Here is a 23,443-nt window from a genome sequence, read left to right on the forward strand (position 1 = left end):
GCTGGGACTTCACAGAGAAGTGTGGAAAGTGGTCAGACTGAACAGGTCTTTGATATGTTGGGATGAACTGACAAAAACAACGTAAGGTATTGGGTGAGGCGGCACGGTGGTCACTGGTTAGCACATCTGCCTCATAGTTCTGAGGACCGGGGTTCAAATCCCGGCCCCGCCTGTGTGTTCTCCCCGTGCCTGCATGGGTTTTCTCCGGGTAATCCAGTTTCCTCCCACATTCCAAAAACATGCATGGTTGGTTAATTGAAGACTCTAAATTGGCCGTAGGTGTGAATATGAGTGCGAATGGTTGTTTGTTTATATGTGCCCTGCGATTGGCTGGCGACCAGTTCAGGGTCTACCCCGCTTCCCGCCTGCAGATAGCTGGGATAGGCTTCAGCACGCCCGCGACCCTCGTGAGGATAAGCGGTACAGAAAATGGATGGATGGATGGTATTGGGTGACTAAAGGTGAACATTCAAATCAATGAATTCATGGTTAACTCATTCATTGCCAGCCTTCCCAGTTAACATGGATATTTGACTTCTAGAGCCGTCATTGGCAGTGAATGTGTTTTATTGTTCAAAGACAATTGGAAAATTTGACCATTAAAGTGATGGGGAAGGTAGCCAGTATAAAATAAAATGACAACCAATGATGAAAACAGTTGTTCATTGTTTAAAAGTATTGTTGTACGTATGTTCTAACTTTGTGTGAACTATTTCTATTTGAATAAATAATACGACACATACTGTCAAACAATTTAGACGTTGGCTAACATTTTTGGCGCAACGGCGCCTCATAGGTCACACAAAAACCTCACCAAGATGTCAGCATTACGCAAGACATCAGCACACGGCATGTGACCTCAGGTGAACCCAGATCAGTGTATTAACTCAAAGCTCAAGCAGACTCCATTGTGGGTGGCAGCAGTGCTGCCAGTTTAGCAACTTTGTCCCCATATTTAGCGTTGTCTACATCCCCTCTAGTGTCAATTTTCAAAAAAGCCATGCAACAAATCGAGCGACTTCTGACACTGAACACTGTTTAATTCCTCCTTGAAACATTGTTGTACAAACATATTTTAATGGCAGCAGTTTGACCCTTGAACACATTATTTCAATTTCATTTTTTTCAATGGGAGCAATAGTTTTAAAATGTAATCAAATTTGAAGTTGACCAATGCAGTGTCATTAAATGCATAGTGTTCGATTTTGGTTGTATGTCAATGTGTTAGTACCCAAGAGACTGACATACAGTAGCATTTTATTGAGTGAGGCTTCACTAACACTCAGTACTTAATGGTGTCCAGGGTTGTGCGTTTGCAGAACTGTTGTTTTGAGACCCAGCAAAGACTTGTAAAATTAAGTCTTCAAAGGGAGATTTCAGTTACTTGCATCATGAAGACAATTAAACTGAAATTAGGTGACACGATGAGAGTGAATCTGCTTTCTGTGTAGTCCCATTCTCACGTTAAAAGCAAGTATTCACCAGAATAGAAAGTATTAACACTTAATTTAAGACCCTCTTATTGTCATCAACACATTTTAATTTACCTTACATTGTATTTGACCTTTGTATTTAAGTTATGTTCAGAATTGAACACCAATGGCACATTTAAGGAGTAGGTATAAGGGAGCAATTAGGGAGTTTGGTACCTTTCTTTAAAAAAAAAAAGAACTCCAGAAAAAGAAGGGGGGAAGCCCTAGGTTCTTTTGATTTTTGCCTTACAACTTGGCTGCAAGTAACTGACCACATTCTTTGCCACTAATCCATAAATTGGTTCATGAACATAAATGAACATGAAACATTTGAGAATCGTTGTGTTTTTTCCCCTTAATGTATTAGAAACGATTAAACTAATGCCGCATACATCTATTGACTTTTTTTTTGTGTGTGTGTTGCACTTTTGACTGGGCGAAGTAGTCAAATATTCAAATCCTTATTTCGACTTGCACTCACTTGGGCGAGGGTGAGGAACGGCAGGTGCTGGTGGCGCATTACGGTGCCGCAGCACAGCAACGCATTTCCGCGCGTCACCAGTGGGCGCACGTTTCTACGCCGCGCACAAAGAGAGCAGAGCCCGCTGTGGGATGCGCACATCGAGAATCGCCGCTCAGTGGCACCGCTGTCCTCCCTGCTTGTTGGCCGCATCTCGTGGAGTGGGAACTGGAGGAGGAGCTCGAGGAACGACCCGGTAAACTGCGCCTATATCAACCCCCCCGGCCGCGTGGGGGGGGATTTGTGGAGGTGGTACGCGCACCTCGAGGGAACTGGATAAAGTAAAGAGCGCACGGAGCTGCTGCGAACAATGTTTGCAGCACACTAGCGGATATTGGAATTACGATCATAAAGAGGACAAAATAGCATCACAAGAGAAGTAAGTATCAATTCGCCGCCTTTAATTTGATGGATTAACATATTTAAATAATATTAACAATAATAATATGCCAAGTTGGCATGCAATTTGAACTGAAATAAATGACAGGTCATTTAACCTGTGATCAGCGGAGGGAAATCAATGATTCCGAAAGGCTGAGCCGATGAGGAAATCTTCATGAAACGTTCTTAAATCGGAGGAAGGGGCATCGATTCAGGGTGTGCATGTGGATAGTGGCCACTCATGGACGATGCTGATGATTGCGTTTCTAGACGAGTCTCAAATGGTTTGGATGATCCTACTGGGATTTCAATGGATGGGGCTCATTTCCTTCATCCAGGACAAATTCCATATGGTACCACGCTGCTCAGTCACGCATACAGACAGCAGCAGGGCCAAAAGAAAGCCTCCAACTTTCTTTGTTTTTAGAACCAGAATAGTGTTTTATTCCCCTACTTGAGATATACAGAATCCATGCTTTAGCAGAGACTGGATGATTCAATTGTTAGTTCTACTTTTATATGCATCATAGGTAAGCATTGTACAGCATCTTTCCATCTATTAATAATTCATAATACCATTATAGCTCCTGCGATGTTAATCAGTCATTGCAAGTTATTATTCTGTTATTATTTCTTTGAGAAAAAACAAATATTGTATTTACCCATGCTGGTCTGCAAACATTGTTTTTTTTTACCCAAACGACCAACATCCACTTGAGAGCAATAGAAAAATCCAGAATCTTCAAAGTACAGTATCCCATTATTCAATTGGGATTATAATCCTTCTGCTTGACATTCATGTTTATTTAGATTTTTTTTTTCGTTGTTGTTGCAAAGAATTTGAGAATATCAAGCAGAAGCCTAATGGGAGGTGAAACATGTCTTTGAAGCCATGCAGCAAATTATTCCATAGCCTAGCAAAATGCAGCACGGCACTGCAGGAGTTACTTTTTATAGTGTCATTTGTGTTGAAAAGTATTTGACAGAATACAAACGGTAAACACACATTGCGGGCAGTCAGAGGCGCTGTAAGGGGCAGAAAAGTGATGTTGATTCTAAGGGCCCGACTGTCAGGGGTCTACAAAAAAAGTATTTTCAATTTTCAGCATTGACAGCAATTGGTGGGGTCCAAAGTGGGATCATCTTCACAGGGCCCCAAATGCCTCACAGCGCTCCTGCAGCCAGTTCTTTCGGAGTTTGTTGTAAAACTGTCAAATGATTCGCAAAGCTAAACCAAGATAGTGTAAAAGGCACCCTTGTACATTTCTTGTTCGTCTTCCTTGACCGCCAATCGTCTTTGTGGCAGTATCTAAGATGAAGGTCTGGGGATGTGCCTGGCTGATGATGGGGTTGAGAAACGGATCACTGCTTCTCTCTCTTTTAAGTGCACTCACTCCCATTCTGGATGTCAAGCAGCAGCTGAGGGTTGCAGCCGCGTTCAACACAGGAGGGAGTCACATGGGCCATCCTGCTGTCTTTGAGAGAATCAGTGATTTGCACATCAAAATGCACACCCTGCCATCTATCTATAAAAAATATGTTCTTTTTCTGCCTTTTACCTCAATAATTATACCTAATTGAATTTTCACACAACCCCAGCTAAAGCGTCTTCCTTCATGTTGGCCTTCAATATATCGCTTTCCTTAACATATACTCAATAATTTACATTTTTAACCAGCAAGCCCATGCTGGAAATGCATTCAAGAACATTTTTACTTCGAGAGTGCATTTAAGCAGTTTTCCACAGTTTTTAGTATTTTAGCTTTTAAAATTAGGTTGGGAGTAAGGGGCAAGTAAATATAACTTTATATTTGAGCTGCATAATAGGTGTAAAAATCAGAATTTGCTGGCCCAATGAGAAGGCACGAGTAGTGGAGCACAATCAATACCTAACAATTACTTGTTGGCTTTGCTTTTCATCAAGCTCTCTGCTGCAGCCTAAGTTGTGAAATGCAGACATTAAACCCAGACCCTTATTTGTTAATCACTTCAGTTCTTTTTTCTGTCCTCCCTGGATTATGTGAAATGGGCTGGTGTGCAGTTCTTCAGTCAGAGTAAATTAGGAGGCATCAGTGTACGATTGACTGTGAATCTTCATTCACAGGCAAAGCAGCTGTGTATTGCATTCCTTAGTGGCTAATGCTTTCTTGTCTTCCAGGTTATTTTACAGAATGATTTAATAGAGATGGCTACATACTTTGAAAGACAATAAAACATAGGAAAATGATTTATTAAATTATATGATGAATGTAACCATTTGTGTTTTACACATAACAGTCCATTCAGCACTGTATTAACTTTGTTCTTTCATGTGATCTGAATGTAGTGCGACTTGCCTCTATAATAGAAACTGTATCCTTTTCCAGCACCCTTATTAAATTCCTTTGCAATTATGCTAAAAAAAGATGTCACTCACTACCTGTCTGTCAACTGTAGCAAATCAACAAGAGCCCCACTAATCAAGAAATCATCTCATTTACTTTGAGATGTATTTCAGCCAATGACTCCAATAAAGTTGAGTCAGTGTAGCATAACATTACATTTTGCTCTCATCAATATATTTGAAAAGCCAAAAGAAAAAATGCTGACACCACACACCCATGATTATTGTGTCAAAGCTCAAATTGATTTAGAGACATGTACTGCAGGTTGTATTTTTCATTTTTATCTGTTGCCAACTGCCCGATGTGTTCAATTCTGCAATTGAATGTAATTTTGGAGGTCATTTTATTTATATATATATATATATATATATATATATATATATATATATATATATATATATTAACATATACATTAACATATAGCAGTATAAAATAACAGTGTTAAATACCAAAATATAATGGTTAACCATTGCATACTTATGCTTTAATATTGAAATCTTTTTTTTATGCTAAAATTGATAATTACTATTATCTCGATACAAAAAAAAAAAAGTCAAGATAGTAAAGCATGTTAGCATTTTTTTATTAACATGGCAATTTCTAGTTGTTTACTTGCATCCCTGGACTAAAAGATTTTTTGAGTTTGAATGTTGTGCTTGATTAATTTTAGACTACTAAGAATAAGATAGTAAGCACGTCATATTTGATTACAAAAAAAAGTACATTTAGTTTGACCTTCCTCATTCCTCTTTAAAATGGTAAACTGTTGGAATTTAAAGAGCCCCCAAGAATCATGATGCTGATGGTCTCTTTATGACAAGTGATCATTTTCTCGGCACTGTATTTTGCAAGCTCTACAGGCTTTCAAGTGAAGCTCTTCTAAAATGTCTAAAATGAACAGAGACACTGTGCCACTAAAAACAAGAAAATAAGAAACTAGCAGCCAAAGTTATTCTGGGAGATTTTCCTCACTGGAACCTGAGGTTTTTTGAACTGATGGGTTAGGATACTAAACTTGGAATCCAAAGACAGCGGGTGGCAGCGAATACTGAGCCACTGAGAAATTCAACCTTTTTTGGGGGGGGGGGGGGCTGTAGAATCCAGAACCATGTAATTCAACGCGATGCGCTTTCAGAGTAGCAAAATTTCAAAATACAGGAAATCCACTCTTGCTGTGACAGCATTTATGTCACACTAGGAACGGTCTCCAGGACAGCTGAGTTACAACGGCATTGGCCATGAAATTACGATAGAACTTTTAATATGATACTGCACCGTATGTGCCTGCTCAGCATCCCAATGTTTCCTCACTCCTTTACATGATGATGTCAGCTCTTCTCATGTCAGGGCACAGCCACAATCCTACATTTACAATTTGGTAAAAATATGTGACTGATGGTATTTTATGTCCAATTGGAAAATTCCAAACATAGCTCAGGGTTAATCACCACAACCGGGTTATGTTGTAAGGATGAGAGGTTGGGTTGGTTTCTTAATCCTGAGAGGCATATCAGTTTCCACTTACTGTGATGTAGGTCAGAGCTTGAGCAAAGCCCCTTCTGTGTTACAGCTACTACAATTACAGTCGTCAAGGTCCCCTCCATATCCACAGGAGAAAAATGCTATTTAGGTCATTGCTTGGTGGGTGGGATCTGGTTGATCTGGTATGTATTGTAGATAAATACATTTTAAAAAGTCAATATATGTAAATAATACATTCTTTGAAGTTATTGAAAAGTTTATGTACATACATATATCTACGATATATATATATATATATACATATATATATTCAGTCTCCATTCAATTTTTTTTGAGTGGGGGGCAAAAGAGTGAACCCTGGCATAGTCAAGGTTTGGCTTTCACAAATTCAATTCAAATTCAAATACAAACACTTACTCCCAGATTTTCAGGGCTTGGTCATTATCCCTAGGGAATAGCAAGAATTCACAGTTCAGTTAACTCAAATTCTTCATGTCCCGGCCACATTTTGGGAATTCATTTTTATTGAACTTGTATTTTCTGGCCGGATAAGTCACATGAAAGATGTAAAGTAGTGGAGCGCACACCTATCATAATTTTGAACATGGACTATGAAAGGTGGTTCTATCAATTATTTATTTATTTATTTAATGTTTCCCATAGGTCCATTCCAGTTTATTTTGGGTGCGAGACAGGGTACATCTTGGACTGACTGTTTGTCAACCACAGGGCACATATTGACAACGGACCTTCACACTCAGCTACACGTCGAGGGACAATTAACTTATTCACTGGCAGCTGTTTTCAAAGCAGAGTTCCTCATATGCTTACCGTTTTAGAGCACCCACAGAATGTTCTGTGACCATGTAAGCACCAAACCAACCAAAAGTCAAGTGAACTTTATTTGTAGAGCCCCTTAATCACAAAAGAGTCTCAAAGGGCTTCACAGTCTCACAGTTGACAAAGATCGATGACATCCCCTGATCTAAACGCCCCCAGTCGGACAAGGAAAAACTCAAATCCCATTTAGGGAGAAAAGAAGAAACCTTGAGAAGGGACCACAGATGGGGGGATCCCCCATTCAGGATGACCGGCCTGCAATGGATATCGCGTGGGCAACATTTATCACATAGTATGCCTGCTGCACAATGTTAGCTAAATAATTAAAGAAAGAGTAGATGCTCTTATCTGACCAAAAAGCAGAGCAAATTAGTTAAGAAATGTCATGCAGACCAGTAACATTAACGCTAATTTTTTTTTGCTTTTATGAATAAATAATTATATTTGTATTCACAGATTTAGCGATATACAACTAAGAAACATGCCGTGAGCGACGCTGACTCACTGCATGGCTCAAGTGTGGCTTTCTTAAGACTTTCACCATTCACTCCAAGAACCATGTCACCTTTTCTCACAATCGTACAACGCACTTTGTACTCACTACCTGACACTTAGTTTATACTAGGGCTGCACAATATATCACTTGAGCATCATAATTGCAATGTACGTGTGCGCAATAGTCACATCGCAGGGTCCTGGTTGGACATGCCAATGAGATTAGCACTGATGTTATGGAAAATTATAACCCATTGAACAACACACATGGACAGGCGAGTGTTATATACTTATTTTTTTGTATGATCAATATTAATGAGGACGTGGGAAACAATTACATGCCTACATTTACTGTATCGCTCTTCAGAATGTGACAAACAAATGCATGTCGCAACAGATTACACTTGGGGGGAGAGTCACAGCATTATTGAAGGGACAAACTTCAGATGTATACAAAAACATGTTTTACTAAAACTAATGCACACAAATATAGAAATACTAATGCATATGTTAAAACATAGGTGTAAAATAACAGATTTTGTAATCATAGCAAAAGTGCACAGACATTACTTTCTAGTTTGTAAGGCTACGTTTACGCTACATTTAACATTGTGGACAAAACGGGATAGTCGTGAGACAATGCAAGGAGACAGGATGGGCAAACCTGATAGGCCGTGATTGCCGTGGATTCCCATCGAGATTGTTTACTTGTCAAACAAATTGCCCCAGCAGTCACGGTGCATATGAGAAGCCTAGTCGGCCGTAGTAAAACAGGGTGAACGCAACTAAACCTGACAGTTCGTAATAGGGCATATCAAAAAGGAGGCAGCCCGCAGTGGGACAGGAAGCATACGCAGAGTATTCTCTGGCATTTCACACTTACAACTCCTCTAAAGTTAACCTAGAGATGTGTTTCATTTGTAATGCCTATTTGTCAGGGGCATCACCAGGTTTTATGGACAGGGGGGGCTAAGCCCCCCAAAATGCAGGATATAACCATCCATCCATCCATCCATTTTCTGTACCGCTTTATCCTCACTCACTCGCAGCAATCTTCGGGCGAGAGGCGGAGTGCACCCTGAACCGGTCGCCAGCAAATCGCAGGGCACACATAAACAAACAACCATTCGCGCACACATTCACACTTAAGGGCAATTTAGAGTTGTCAATTAACCTACCATGCATGTTTTTGGGATGTGGGAGGAAACAGGAGTGCCTGGAGAAAACCCACGCAGGCATGGGGAGAACATGCAAACTCCACACAGGCGGGGCCGGGGATATATATATATATATCGGTAACTGCGAAAATCAAAATTGAAAAGTTGATTAAGCTGATAGAAAAATGAATGTTTTTGTGTTAACTTCGGAACACATCTGGATGTGTGTCCTTAAATTTTTACTGGGGGTCTTGGATGTTGACAGGAGCTTCTTTTTGGCATTGCAAACTGGAATGTAAAAGTGTTTTGTGAGGACTCAGTAAGTAGCATGAATTTGCTAAGTGGCTATGGGTGGCACGGTGGCCAACTGGTTAGCACATCCGCCTCAATGCACATCAAATTTACAAAAATGATATATTTATGGGTGGCACGGTGGCCGACTGGTTAGACAGTCAGCCTCACAGTTCTGAGGACCCGGGTTCAATCCGGAGTGTGGAGTTTGCATGTTCTCCCCGTGCCTGCGTGGGTTTTCTCCGGGCACTCCGGTTTCCTCCCACATCCCAAAAACATGCATTAATTGGAGACTCTAAATTGACCGTAGGCATGACTGTGAGAGCGAATGGTTGTTTGTTCCTATGTGCCCTGCGATTGGCTGGCAACCAGTTCAGGGTGTACCCCGCCTCCTGCCCGATGACAGCTGGGATAGGCTCCAGCACGCCCGCGACCCAAGTGAGGAGAAGCGGCTCAGAAAATGGATGGATGGATGGATATATTTATGTATTTATTTGCTCTGTTTTGGGGGTCTTTAAAAATAAATACATTTCTTCTGCTGAATTGGATAGGCAGGGTTTGTATAGGCACTGTCAATGAATGGTTTTATCATCGCCCGCAGCTTCTTAAATATTTCCAGATAAATCCTGAAGAGGGAACCACAGTGAATGACTGGTTAGCACATCTGCCTCACAGCTCTGAGAGCCGGGGTTCAAATTCGGCCTCGCCTGTGTGGAGTTTTCATGTTCTCCCTGTGCCTGTGTGGGTTTTCTCCAGGTACACTGGTTTCCTCTCACATCCCAAAAACCTACATGGTAGGTTAATTGAAGACTCTAAATCTAGTAAGGATAAGCGATGGATGGATGGATATATGGCCATGAGGTTTCATGAGATGTACACGTCTCACCCCTGCCATTGTACTTAGTTGCGCGCGTCAAAGAGCAGGAGGACACGTTATTTTAAGTCGATCAAAGTGCTGGTCCGTGCAAGGTATTTATTTTAAAATCAAAAACACCAAATTAGTTAGGGATCTTGAGGGATAATTGAAGCCAGCTGACACATCTGAAGCCCCCTTAAAATAGCTTTAATGACACCCCTGCTGTTTATAACACTTAATATTGAATGTGTGTGTATGAGAGAGGGAGAGAGGAGAGCTTGTGTGTAAGTGTAATCTGCAGTGTTGTGAATAACAAAAGCTGGAAAAGTGAATTAGTTGCTGTCAGGAAACCAATCTTATCAAACATTTTATTGAGTGATAGTATGTGCATCACACCCCTCACGCAGATGCTGACTCTGGAGCCGGAGCTTCATTCGACTCTGCCGGTGCCACAAACGTGCTCTATGTTGCATCTGTACAAAGCCTCTACGGAATGTGAGAAACCTGAGGGACCCCATCAGAATGTGACGGGCTGTGAGGGAACGTACTGGCATCCGTGGTAAACTGGGGGCCGAATGGCCTTGCACCTTTGAGCCTCTGGAGCTTAGTAGCCACTATCTCCCCACCTCCTCAACAGCTCGTCATGGATGCCGTAGTAGATTGTGAGAAATCTTAGCAAGATTTGTGGGAGAAAAAAAAAGACAAAATCCCACGCTGCACTATATTACGGCCAAACGGGGCTGCCGTGGCCACCGGAAACATAGTGTAAACATAACCTATAAAGCGAGTATGGCATCAACTGATCCTAGCACTCTGTCATTCAACTTTTTATGCATTCTGTATCACTTATCTGCAGTAACCACATTTACTGTATGCCCATGTTTATCTTCTTTGATGACGTTATTTGTGTGTATTTTCTGTCCATGATATCTATCAATAATATAACAATAAAATAAGACGAGAATACAAACCTATCCTAAAATGCTCTCTCTGTTTTCTTTGTACTTTTCCTCCTTGCAAGGGGCTGCACACTGATCCTTTGAGGCTTAATTCCACAGTCTGTTTCTTGCTCAGCCAATGTCTAATCTTCCCGAATCTATAATATACCAGATTTAGCATTTAAAATACATTTCAAAATTAAGCAAAGTCACTGTGATTAATGGGTTAAACCGTGAGAATATGTTGCTCTATGATGATATCCTGCCCAAAGACGAATGTATATTTTAATAGCTCACAGCTAAATGCAATTCAGTTTCTAGATCGATGAGCTCTTTCTACAGCCACCAGTGTTTTAGTAATACACAACATGGAAATCCTTAAATGATATCAACAGTCAATAAATCCAATAATTCCACCGTCCAATGGTGATTCTATTTCATGACCAGCATAATTTTTGTGTTTGGGTTTTTGACTGCATTTTGACTTTCTTTTCTGGTGGGATTCCATTCCATTCATCTGAAGCTACTTGAGCATTTTTTGTAAATATTAACTCTTCATATCAGTGAAAATACAGTATTGTTTAGTATTGTTTAACAAACAAAGAGGAATGTTTTTCTCTGTACTTTCATGTCATGAATACTGGTTATAATTTTCTTTACTGACAATTCATGAAACATGTCACGCTAAAGCACAGGTGTCAAATTCAAGGCCCGGGGGCCAGATCCGGCCCGCCACATCATTTTATGTGGCCCGCAAAAGCAAATCATGTGCGTCAACTTCCATGATACTTGCTAAAATCCGTACCAAAATTTCTATTGTCTAACATAAAAAATAATTAGATCGACATATTTTAAGTATTTTTTGTAATCAAAACCCTCTTTACAGTAACTTGAACAATAGCTGAACAAACTACTATTCTTGACATCTAATTTCAAAACTAGTTTTTCATCAATTTGTTGTCTATATTTAATACTATGATCAGGCGATGAAACATTTATATGGTTTCATAACGGCCCTCGGAGCCAAACCGAAACTATAATGTGGCCTGTGACAAGAATTAGTGTGACGCCCCTGCTCTAGAGCCATTGAAGCTATTCATTTTTACAGACTGAATAGATGACTCTTTTGAAATTGATTTTAAGTCCCTTTAATGTTGACAAATGTGTATTTTTAGAATATTGACAAAACTGATACATTTCATGTTCCATATTTATCATTCTTGGCATTGCGTGTTCATAGGAAATATAATTGTATATGGACATAAATGGACTTTGCTTGCACTGCCTTGAACACCAAACTCTTTGTTCAATTGTGAAGTGGCATTTCGCAGAGTTCTGGTATACACAGTCTGCCAGGTCCTATTAATAGTCAAATAGGGAGCGAGTAAGTATCTTTTGAGGTCATTCATTCCCTGCCACACTTCTTCTTTTAAGCCACAGATATGAGCTTGTTAGGCAGGATGAGAAACAAGCATAGTAGAAGAAAACACACCCATTAAGCAGCTGTTTCTTCTTCAGTGCCACCTGAAAATTGCACTGAAGGGTTGCATCCCAGATATTTTCAGCTGTTTTTCCCAATATCGCTTCCGGCTTCCTTTAGACTCGCTTCCCATATTTTGACTGAAAAATAATAACAACTAGTTTTGGAGTACTATAATCACTTTATTTATGCTTGCTCTATGTATTTCTATCAAAATGTCATATTTTAATCACATCTATAATTGCTTCCCTTCAGATTAGAATTCTTGTCTTCACAAGGAGAGGATTCCATTCACAAGTAATTGGATGAAATTCCCATTAGCCCTCTGCAAATAAAGATGATGTTGCCATGGAAACAAATTGTTCTGCTATCAATCACGGGATGCCTTGCAGGTAAGTGATTTGAACGCCTTAGTGCTGAGAGACATTGCCCTTGTTGCCATAATTGTCCATACCTCATAACAACAACATAACACTTTATTTGTGTTCATTCTTATAATATGTATGCCTCTGGAGTACATTTTACAATTAAAAGTTTTATTGAAAATGTATGCATGGAATATAAAGTTCCGGATAATTTGAAAACCCTAATTAGTGCATCTGTAAAAAACCCTAAGACATCTCCAGTGAGGCTACACTGATAGACATACAGTGTATGTACAGCATGATGTCCTTCACCTTCCCCAGAGCACTGTCCTATAGCCCACATAAGCAGCAAACTGTCAGGGACAATTGGTAGTCCAATCCCATTCCTGTTCATGGACTGTCCAGATCATTATGAGGAGCCATGCAGTGAATCTAGCCTGTCATTTAAGCTCTATTCAACACGGTTTCTCTCTATGCCCTTGTGGCCACTTGGGACGACTGTAGAGAGACAAGCACAAAATAACAAACTCTATTTAAATGACTTGCAAATGTAGCATTATTTACAATGTCTTGTGAGTTGGTGTGCTTGAATACTTCAGAAGTCTTGAAAATCAAATCACCACAGCTGATGATGCTCGTTATGTTAAAAGGTCACTTTGTTTGGTTATGTATAGATGTATCAAACTTTTTTTTTAATTATTATTATTTTTTGTAGAAGGTATGATGCTCCTTTAGACTGAAGAGATGTCATTTTTTTATGCGGGCCACATTGTAGTCACGCTTTCTCTCAGAGGGCTGTTATGACTGTGAAACCATATAATAAATAAATAAATGTAAATGTAAATTGCCAAATCATATATTTACAATTGCTTACAACATTGCAATGTTTTAAAAGTAAATTGGATTTGCAATTTTGATCCCGATTTTAGCAAGACAAATGAAGTAAGCGCACATGATATTCTTTAGTGGGCCACATAAAATGACATGGCGGGCCAGATGTGGCCCCCAGGTTTTGAGTTTGACACTTGCTCTAGGAGGGTGCTACTGAATATCAATCAATCACATTATGGAATATGTGTTATTGATCTAATCCAACTTGTTAAACCAAGTGTACAACTACAAGCCACATGCTGCAGTGTGTAAGCAGTAGGGCACCAATTAGTTCTACTATGGCCGCCTGTTGGCTCTGCCTACATTTGATACCAGATTTTGTTCCACTTCCCTACCTTTGAAGCTCTGAAAGATGTGTTCACCCACACAGCCCTTATTTGTGTGCATGCTGAGTCTGACATAGATTATCTGAAAATGTTTAACTCTGCTTTATTTATAAAGTGCATTGCTTACAAGGAATTATTTGTTATGGAGACCTTCCTCTTCAGTAATACTCAACCTTAGACTTTTCTATTGAATTATTGTGATTATCCATGTGTTTCTGTGTGCTACACAAATGTATACCACACTAGGTAAATTCTACGGAGTGTAGTTTTTTCACAGTAATGTAAGAGGTATATGACTTATTGCCAACATTTGTAATCATTTGCATTTTCGTTTTAAAGCAAGGTGATACTGTGGAGGCAAATATGTCTGCATATGCAGTTAAAGCCCAAGATAAGCGGGATGCATTTTCCTCGCTGCAAGATAAGCAAACAATACACACACTGCACCACTGGAATAGTCCTAGTGCATTTCTGACCCTGTTCAAAGAAGCAATCGTAAAAATAAATAAAAAGAAGAAGAAAAGCAAACCGAAAAAATATATGCAGTGTCAGTCATTGTCGCTATTTACAATTTTAACTTTTTTTTTCTTTCTGGTTTTCACATCTTTTGGTTTTGTCACTTATACGCAGCGTTTACAGACGATGTCGTATTTCAAGGGCCGAGATTCAGGATGGAGCCAATTGACCTCATTTTGCCGATCAACTCCCCCAACCAGCAGGCCACCATTATGTGCGATGCAGAAGGGAGCCCTACTCCACAGTACAGGTAAATTAATTCATCAAATTTACATTCCCCTCAATGCGGTCTGTGCTCCACAGCTGCACACATACAATTCCTCTTTATTGCTTTTGTATATTTATTACTGTTCCACAAGGCTACAGATGCAGTGTGCATAATGGTACAGGTAAAATAGCCTTAAAGGTCGTTTTGGCAAAATCAGATTTTTTTATGAATGAAATTTTGATGCATTGTCCATGCTGTGAGTGAAGGGACTCCGACAGTGGCTGATTAATTTGCCAAAAAGTGACATCATGACTAATGTGGTTTGGACAGTCAAGATGTATGTTTAGGAGAAAAGAGCGTATTAGGCTACTTTGCAGAACGTTCACTATTATCTCCATGACTATTTGCTGCATTGGGATTCTGCCGAAAAAGACATCTGGTGGCGGTGTTGTGGTAGATTGTGTTTCGGTGCTTGGTCAGCACCATGTAGATGCACAGCTAGCAGGAGAGCGGGTGCAGTAACCTTGTGAGTGACATTACTTCAAACACAAACATATCGGAGGAATGTGCTGAAAAAAACTCGGGAGCAGCTACGAAGACGACGTCATAAGATTTATTAGGCAATTTGAGCTACATGACACCTCTCAATTTATTGTTTTTGTTTTTGGGGATCTTTATGTTAATAAAACTGACCAGTGAAATGATGTTAATGAGTAAATGTCCGATCAACTATTGTAAACACTACTGTGTGAAAATAAAATGTAAAAAAATAAAATAAAAAATAAAACATAAGGGTTTTTTTTTATACAACGTGTCATGTTACAGATTTAGCAGATGAAGGAGTAACTACTCATTTTATTGTGTCTTTTCACCTCAATCTGATTAAATTTTAAATGGTACCTTTATATCATATTTAAGTTATGTCAAGTCTTTCTACGGATGGAAGGTGAACGCCGGGCAGCTTTGGAGCACATTTGTGGCCACAGCAGACTCTGCGTACAAGTTGAACGTATATGTATAAGTGATTCATGACACGTGCATACTGGCCAATTTTCTTTGCACCATCGTGTGTATGTTAATGAATCAAAATTCATTTTAATAACAAGCTCATGCCCCTGATGTGCAAGCTGCATAAACCAGGCCCCTATTTCCCTACAAAAGGACATCTGTTTGACGCATATCAGCCAATGCGCAGAGCTTTATAGTCAAGCGATGGCCTGACAACTTTAATAAATTTCCTAATCTTTATCTTATTTTCAGAATGCTTGCTAAGCAGATACGCTGGCAACATATAATAATCATGTTAATCATCCATCCATCCATCCATTTTCTGAGCCGCTTCTCCTCACTAGGGTCGCGGGCGTGCTGGAGCCTATCCCAGCTATCATCGGGCAGGAGGCGGGGTACACCCTGAACTGGTTGCCAGCCAATCGCTGGGCACATACAAACAAACAACCACCCGCACTCACATGCACACCTATGGGCAATTTGGAGTTGTCAATCAACCTAGCATGCATGTTTTTGGGATGTGGGAGGAAACTGGAGTGCCCGGAGAAAACCCACGCAGGCACGGGGAGAACATGCAAACTCCACACAGGCGGGGCCAGGGACTGAACCCGGGTCCCCAGAACTGTGAGGCAGACGCTCTAACCGTGCCGCCATATTAATCATTTTTAATTAATTCCAAAGTTAAATTAGAGAATGTGACACAAAACATATACTGTAAAAAACAATTTAGGAGCAGAGAATGAACAAACTGCATACACTGTTAAAATAATTAGTTGAAAGAAATATGTAGAGCACAGCAAAAAGGCATTTCTAGTTACTCAAGTTCATGAAATTACCATTGGAAGCAACAGAATATATATTTGAGCTATGCCGATTGGAGTTATGTCACAAGCAACCACGCCAGTGATCAATTTACATTTACAGTTGTCAATCAACCTAGCATGCATGTTTTTGGGATGTGGGAGGAAACCGGAGTGCCCGGAGAAAACCCACGCAGGCACAGGGAGAATATGCAAACTCCACACAGGCGGGGCCGGGGATTGAACCCGGGTCCTCAGAACTGTGAGGCTGACGCTCTAACCAGTCGGCCACCGTGCCACCAGAATGTGTGAGTTAAGAGTTAAATACTCTAGAGGGCGTGGGCAAGAGGAATTGCCGACTTGCAGAAGACCACACCCATTAGCCTGAATCTTGTCTACTAATTTGATCAAATGGGTTTAAAATCATATATTAATATAAAATAATTTTAACTGGGTACTCTGTTTACTCACAGGTTAAGCACATAGAACATTTATACTTTAGTTTTGACAAATCAATTGGTTATGGCTCAAATCACATTTCATGTTGCTTGGAGTCAAATCAAGACAAACAATTCTCAAAATCTCACGGTTGCTCAGAAAAAGTTGAAAAGGCTTAAGGTTGACACACTGACACAGACATCAAGGCATACATTTGGAATAATTCTTCAGAGTTCGTGAAATATCAAAACAGACATTTTTTCTTGGTTAAAAATCAAATGAGAGTCCGCCCGGTCGATTTTACAGTTCCTCTCTACCCCTGCGGGTGGCGCTTTGCACGCACATTTGGATATTAAGCAAATAGTTTGTTGCTGGATTGGCATCCCATCGTCAATCGGTCCCTTTTGGCTTGTTGTGAGTTCAAACGAAGAAAGGACTCTTTGATGACTGTAAACCAAGATTTTGAGGGGACCTGCTAATTACTTTAGGGTCCAAAGTGTCTCCTTCAAGGCAGTCTCACAGCAGGGCCGCTTGCAAGAATGCATTTTATCAAGGTGTGTTTATCAATGTGGGGAGTTACTGTGTCACTTCAGTTTGCGGGGCACATGTCCGCTACAGTGCCGAAACAGCTGAACAATGACCAGACGGATCAACGCATTCAAGTGTGTCATGATATCCTAGAGTGTCTTGAAACTGAAGCTGACTTGCTTGGGAGAGTTATCACTGGTAATGAGTTATGGATCTTCAATTTTGACCCGAAAACCAAACGCCAGAATCTGACGTCTCCGTGGCCAAAGAAAGCAAGACAGTCCAAGTCCAAAGTCATGTTGATCACGTTCTTCAAAGTGAGGGGCATCATCCACAGCGAGTTCTTTCCACAGGGCCAGACAATCAACCAGCACGTCTACAAAGACATTTTGTGGCATTTGCGTCGGTCAGTGCACGATAATTGGTGAGAGTTCTGGCAGGATAACTTGTGGCTGCTTCACCATGACAACTCGCCTGCTAACAATTCCCAGAGCATCCAACAGTTCCTGGTGGGAAAAACATTGCTGTGCTGGAGCAGCCACCCTTCTCATCCATCCTGGCTCAGTGTGATTTTTTCACCCCTCTTTTCCAAGCTCAAGCGGGTGATCAGTGGGACCCGTTTTGAAAACGTAGACATGATGAAGGAGCTGGAAGAAGAGTCCTCCTTCCAGGAGTGCATCAAGGTGTGGTAGAGAAGGCTGGAAAAGGGAGTTAGACTCCATGGGGATAACTTCATAGGGGACAATTTGTGATGCCAGTCCTGGAACCTTTCTGACACACCTCATGTTTGGCAAACTCCAGTCTTTGCCACCAAATTAGATTATTTTGCTATTTTTCCACCTCTTCTTCTTCTTTTCATTTTGGCTTGTCCCTTTAGGGGTCGCCACAGCATGTCATCCTTTTCCATGTAAGCCTATCTCCTGCATCCTCCTCTCGAACACCAACTGCCCTCATGTCTTTCCTCACGACATCCACCAACCAACCTTCTCTTTGGTCTTCCTCTAGCTCTCTTACCTGGAAGCTCCCTCCTCATCATCCTTCTACCAATATACTCACTATTTCTCCTCTGGATGTGTCCAAATCACCAAGTCTGCTCTCTCTAACTTTGTCTCCAAAACATCTAACCTTGGCTGTCCCTCTGATGAGCTCATTTCTAATTTTACCCAACCTGGTCACTACGAGAGCAAACCTCAACATCTTCATCTCCACCACCTCCAGCTCTGCTTCCTGTTGTCTCTTCAGTGCCACTGTCTCTAATCCGTACATCATGGCTGGCCTCACCACTGTTTTATAAACGTTCTCCTTCATCCAAGCAGTGACTCTTCAGAATCAGAATCAGAATCAGAATCATCTTTATTTGCCAAGTATGTCCAAAACACACAAGGAATTTGTCTCCGGTAGTTGGAGCCGCTCTAGTACAACAGACAGTCAAGAGCAGTTAGAGCACTTAGAGCAGTTCGAATGACTAATATTGCAATAGTCCGGTGCAATGACCATTGTGCAAAGGGCGCTGAGACTTCAAGGAGCGTATGCGGTTTAAAGTGACGAGTAGTGCGATAATCTGGGACAATGGTTGTGTTACAGATACTCCTCAATCAGTGTGCAAATGGAGCAGATGCTACTCTGGCATGAGTGGCCAGTATATGCAAATAGTGGAGCATGGCGAGACAACTACAGTGAGTGCATGAATAATACATAATTGGCCCCACAGAAATGTGACAACGAACTCAAGTCAAAAAATTGCCAGCTTGTTGTAATGGAATTATAGGTTACCTGTTTAAGAAGCAACACACAACTTCTGTCACACAACACACCTGACACCTTCCTCCACCCGTTCCAACCTGCTTGGACCCCTTTCTTCACTTCCTGACCACACTCACCATTGCTCTGGACGGTTGACCCCAAGTATTTAAAGTCCTCCACCCTTGCTATCTCTTCTCCCTGTAGCCTCACTCTTCCCCCACAATCCCTCTCATTCATGCACATATATTCTGTTTTACTTCGGCTAATCTTCATTCCTCTGCTTTCCAGTGCAATCCTCCATCTTTCTAACTGTTCCTCCACCTGCTCCCTGCTTTCACTGCAGATCACAATGTCATCTGCAAACATCATGGTTCACGGGGATTCCAGTCTAACCTCATCTGTCAGCCTATCCATCATCACTGCAAACAGGTAGGGGCTCAGGGCTGATCCCTGATGCAGTCCCACCTCCACCTTAAATTCGTCTGTCACACCTAACGCACACCTCACCACTGTTCTGCTGCCCTCGTACATGTCCTGTATTATTCTAACATACTTCCCTTCCACTCCAGACTTCCGCATGCAGTACCACATTTCCTCTCTGGGTACTATGTCATTTCTCTAGATCTACAAAGAGACAATGTGGCTCCTTCTGACCTTCTCTGTACTTTTCCATCAACATCCTCAAGGCAAATAATGCATCTGTGGTACTCTTTCTAGGCATGAAACCATACCGTTGCTCGCAAATACTCACTTCTGTCCTGAGTCTAGCCTCCACTACCCTTTCCCATAACTTTATTGTGTGGCTCATTAACTTTATTCCTCTATAGTTCCCACAGCTCTGCACAAGACCCTTGCTCTTAAAAATGGGCACCAGCACACTTTTCCTCCATTCCTCAGGCATCTTCTCACTCGCTAGAATTCTATTGAACAAGCTGGTCAAAACACGACAGCCACCTCTCCTAGATGCTTCCATACCTCCACATGAATGTAATCAGGACCAACTGCCTTTCCATTTTTCATCCTCTTTCTCCTTAATAATCATTGCCACTTCCGAGTCCGCCACACTTGCCTCTTCTACTCTCCCTTCTCTCTCATTTTCCTCATTCATCAACTCCTCAAAGTACTCTTTCCATCTATCTAGCACACTACTGACACCAGTCAACATACTTCCATCTCTATCCTTAATCACCCTAACCTGCTGCACATCCTTCCCATCTCTTTGTCTGGCCAACCTGTATAGATCCTTTTCTCCTTCTTTAGAGTCCAGCCTGGCATACATGTCATCATATGCCTCTTGTTTGGCCTTTGCCACCTCTACCTTTGCCCTATGTTGCATCTCAATGTATTTCTTTCGCCCCCCCTCGGTCCGCTCAGTGTCACACTTCTTCTTAGCTAACCTTTTGCCGTGTATGATTTCCTGTACTGTGAGGTTCCACCACCAAGTCTCCTTCTCTCCTTTCCTGCCAGAAGATACACCAAGTACTCTCCTGCCTGCCTCTCTGATCACCTTGGCTGCAGTGGTCCAGTCTTCTGGAAGCTCCTCCCGTCCACCGAGAGCCTGTCTCACCTCCTCCCGAAAAGCTGCACAACACTCGTCCTGTCTCAGCTTCCACCACATGGTTCTCTGCTCTGCCTTTGTCTTCCTAATTTTCCTCCCCACCACCAGAGTCATCTTACACACCACCATCGTATGCTGTCTAGCCACACTCTCCCCTACCACAACCTTACAGTCGCTAACCTCCTTCAGATTACATCGTCTGCACAAGATGAAATTCACCTGTGTGCTTCTACCTCCGCTCTTGTAGGTCACCCTATGATTCTGCCTCTTCTGGAAAAAAGTGTTCACTACAGCCATTAGCATCCTTTTTGCAAAATCTACCACCATCTGTCGCTCCAAGTTCCTTTCCTGGATGCCGTACTTACCCATCACTTCTTCATCACCCCTTTTTCCTTCACCAACATGCCCATTACAATCTGCACCAATCACGGTTCTCTCTCTGTCTGGGATGCTCAGAACTGCTTCGTCTAGCTCCTTCCAGAATTTCTCTTTCACCTCTAGGTCACATCCTACCTGTGGGGCATACCCAATGATCACATTATACATAACACCCTCAAGTTCAAGTTTCAGCCTCATCACTTGATCTGATACTCTTTTCACCTCCAAGACATTCTTAGCCAACTCTTAAAATAACGCCGACTCCATTTCTCTTCCCATCTACACCATGGTAAAATAATTTAAACCCTACCCCTAAACTTCTAGAATTACTGCCTTTCCACTTGGTCTCCTGACACACAATATATCAACCTTTCTCCTAATCATCATGTCAACCAACTCGTGAGATTTTCCTGTCATAGTCCCAACATTCAAAGTCTCCACATTCAGTTCTAGGCTCTGTGCTTTCCTCTTCTCTTTCTGCTGAAGAACCCGCTTTCCACCTCCTCTTCTTCTTCGACTTCAACCCACAGTAGCTGAATTTCCAACGGCGGCGGTGGCGGACGTTGTTAATTGGAATTCTTTGGATGAATGCTCATATTTGTTTGGCAAAGTTTTAAGCCAGATGTGCCCTTCCTGACGCAACTCTCTACATTTATCCGGGCCTACAGTTCGCACTGGCTTATGACCCCCATAGGGCTGCATTGCTATTTTTGCGCCTCATACCTACATAAAAGTTATTTTATTGAAACTCAAATGTCAACATGGTCTAAATGAAGTCAGCAGTCAATTTTGCGAAAAAAATATGTGCTGCAGAGTAAAACCGCATTTAAAAATGTAATATTAGTATTTGAGTAAGCAAACGTAATAACAATTGGCCATGTTCGGCAATTCCTTAAAGGACACAATATTTCTCTCATTAATTTATCTTTGAGGAATGAGTATTTTTATTTGTGTTTTTTGGGGGGGGTCCTTGACTTTTCCCCCTAAGGCAAGGAGAGGACTTTTTTTGTCCTGATGATATGAAAAAAAGTTTAAATTCTTTGCAATTTATGCCACTATCAAATAAACTCAAACAACAAATTGCTTTGAACCAAATAATGAATTTTAGCAATGATACATGGTCTTGGCCATGACCAGTATACAATCATAATAGGTTCTGAAATAATCTGAAGTTTTATTATTATTATTTTTTTTTTAAAATCAAAACTACCAATGATGACTCCAGTATCCATCCATCCTTCCATCCATTTTCTACCGCTTATCCGAGGTCGGGTCGCGGGGGCAGTAGCTCTAGCAGGAATGCCCAGACTTTCCTCTCCCCAGCCACTTCAACCAGCTCTTCCGAGGGGATCCCGAGGCGTTCCCAGGCAAGCCGAGAGAATTAGTCTCTCCAGCGTGTCCTGGGTCGTCCCCGGGGTCTCCTCCCGGTGGGACGTGCCCAGAACACCTCACCAGGGAGATGTCCGGGAGGCATCTGAATCAGATGCCCCAGCCACCTCATCTGGCTCCTCTCGATGTGGAGGAGCAGTGGCTCTACGCTGAGATCCTCGCGGATGAATGAGCTTCTCACCCTATTTCCAAGGGATCTTGTTCTTTCGACCCACAGCTCGTGACCATAGGTGAGGGCAGGAACGTAGATCGACCGGTAAATCAAGAGCTTCGCCTTTCGGCTTAGCTCCTTCTTTACCACAAGGGACCGATTCAAAGTCCGCATCACTGCAGACTCTGCACCGATCCGCCTGTCGCTCTCCCGTTCCATTCTTCCCTCACTCGTGAACAAGACCCCAAGATACCTGAACTCCTCCACTTGGGGCAGAATCTCATCTGAGAGGGCACGCCACACTTTTCCGACTGAGGACCAAGGTCTCACATTTGGAGGTGCTGATTCCTTGAGGCTGTCACCTTATCGTGGTGGAGGGGTTTGTGTGTCCCAATGATCCTAGGAGCTAAGTTGTCTGTGGCTTTATACCCCCTGTCAGGGGGTCCTAGGTGAGGGACCAGACAAAGCACAGCTCCAAAAACCCCTATAATGACAAACAATTCAGGAAGACTTTTTCCCTTGCCTGGGTCACAGGGGCCCCCCTCTGGAGCCAGGCCTGGAGGTGGGGCTCGAAGGCGAGTGCCTAGTGGCCGGGCCTGCCACCATGGGGCCTGGCCGGGCACAGCCCGAAAGGGTAACGTGGGTCCCCCTACCCATGAGCTCACCACCTGTGGGAGGGGCCATAGGGGTCGGGTGCAGTGTGAGCTGGGCGGTGGCCGAAGCCAGGGACCTTGGCGATCCGATCCCCAGCTACAGAAGCTGGCTCTAGGGACGTGGAATTTCCCCTTTCTGGCAGGGAAGGAGCCCGAGCTGATGTGTGAGGTTGAGAAGTTCCGACTAGATATAGT

At 42.0% G+C, this 23,443-nt stretch overlaps 1 protein-coding gene across 1 annotated transcript in view; it reads left to right on the plus strand.

The window, feature by feature from the left end:
* Positions 1 to 2,061: 2,061 nt before the first annotated feature.
* Positions 2,062 to 23,443, plus strand: part of cntn3b (contactin 3b) — a 75,971-nt gene continuing 54,589 nt past the window's right edge. The window contains exons 1-3 of the mRNA XM_061785421.1: positions 2,062 to 2,371; positions 12,552 to 12,688; positions 14,509 to 14,644. Coding sequence (XP_061641405.1) covers positions 12,634 to 12,688; positions 14,509 to 14,644 — 191 coding nt within the window. The 5' untranslated portion in view covers positions 2,062 to 2,371; positions 12,552 to 12,633. The remainder of the gene's footprint in view (positions 2,372 to 12,551; positions 12,689 to 14,508; positions 14,645 to 23,443) is intronic.

This window comes from Phyllopteryx taeniolatus, chromosome 9 (genome assembly GCF_024500385.1).
Source record: "Phyllopteryx taeniolatus isolate TA_2022b chromosome 9, UOR_Ptae_1.2, whole genome shotgun sequence".
In the NCBI taxonomy this organism is placed as follows: Eukaryota; Metazoa; Chordata; class Actinopteri; order Syngnathiformes; family Syngnathidae; genus Phyllopteryx; species Phyllopteryx taeniolatus.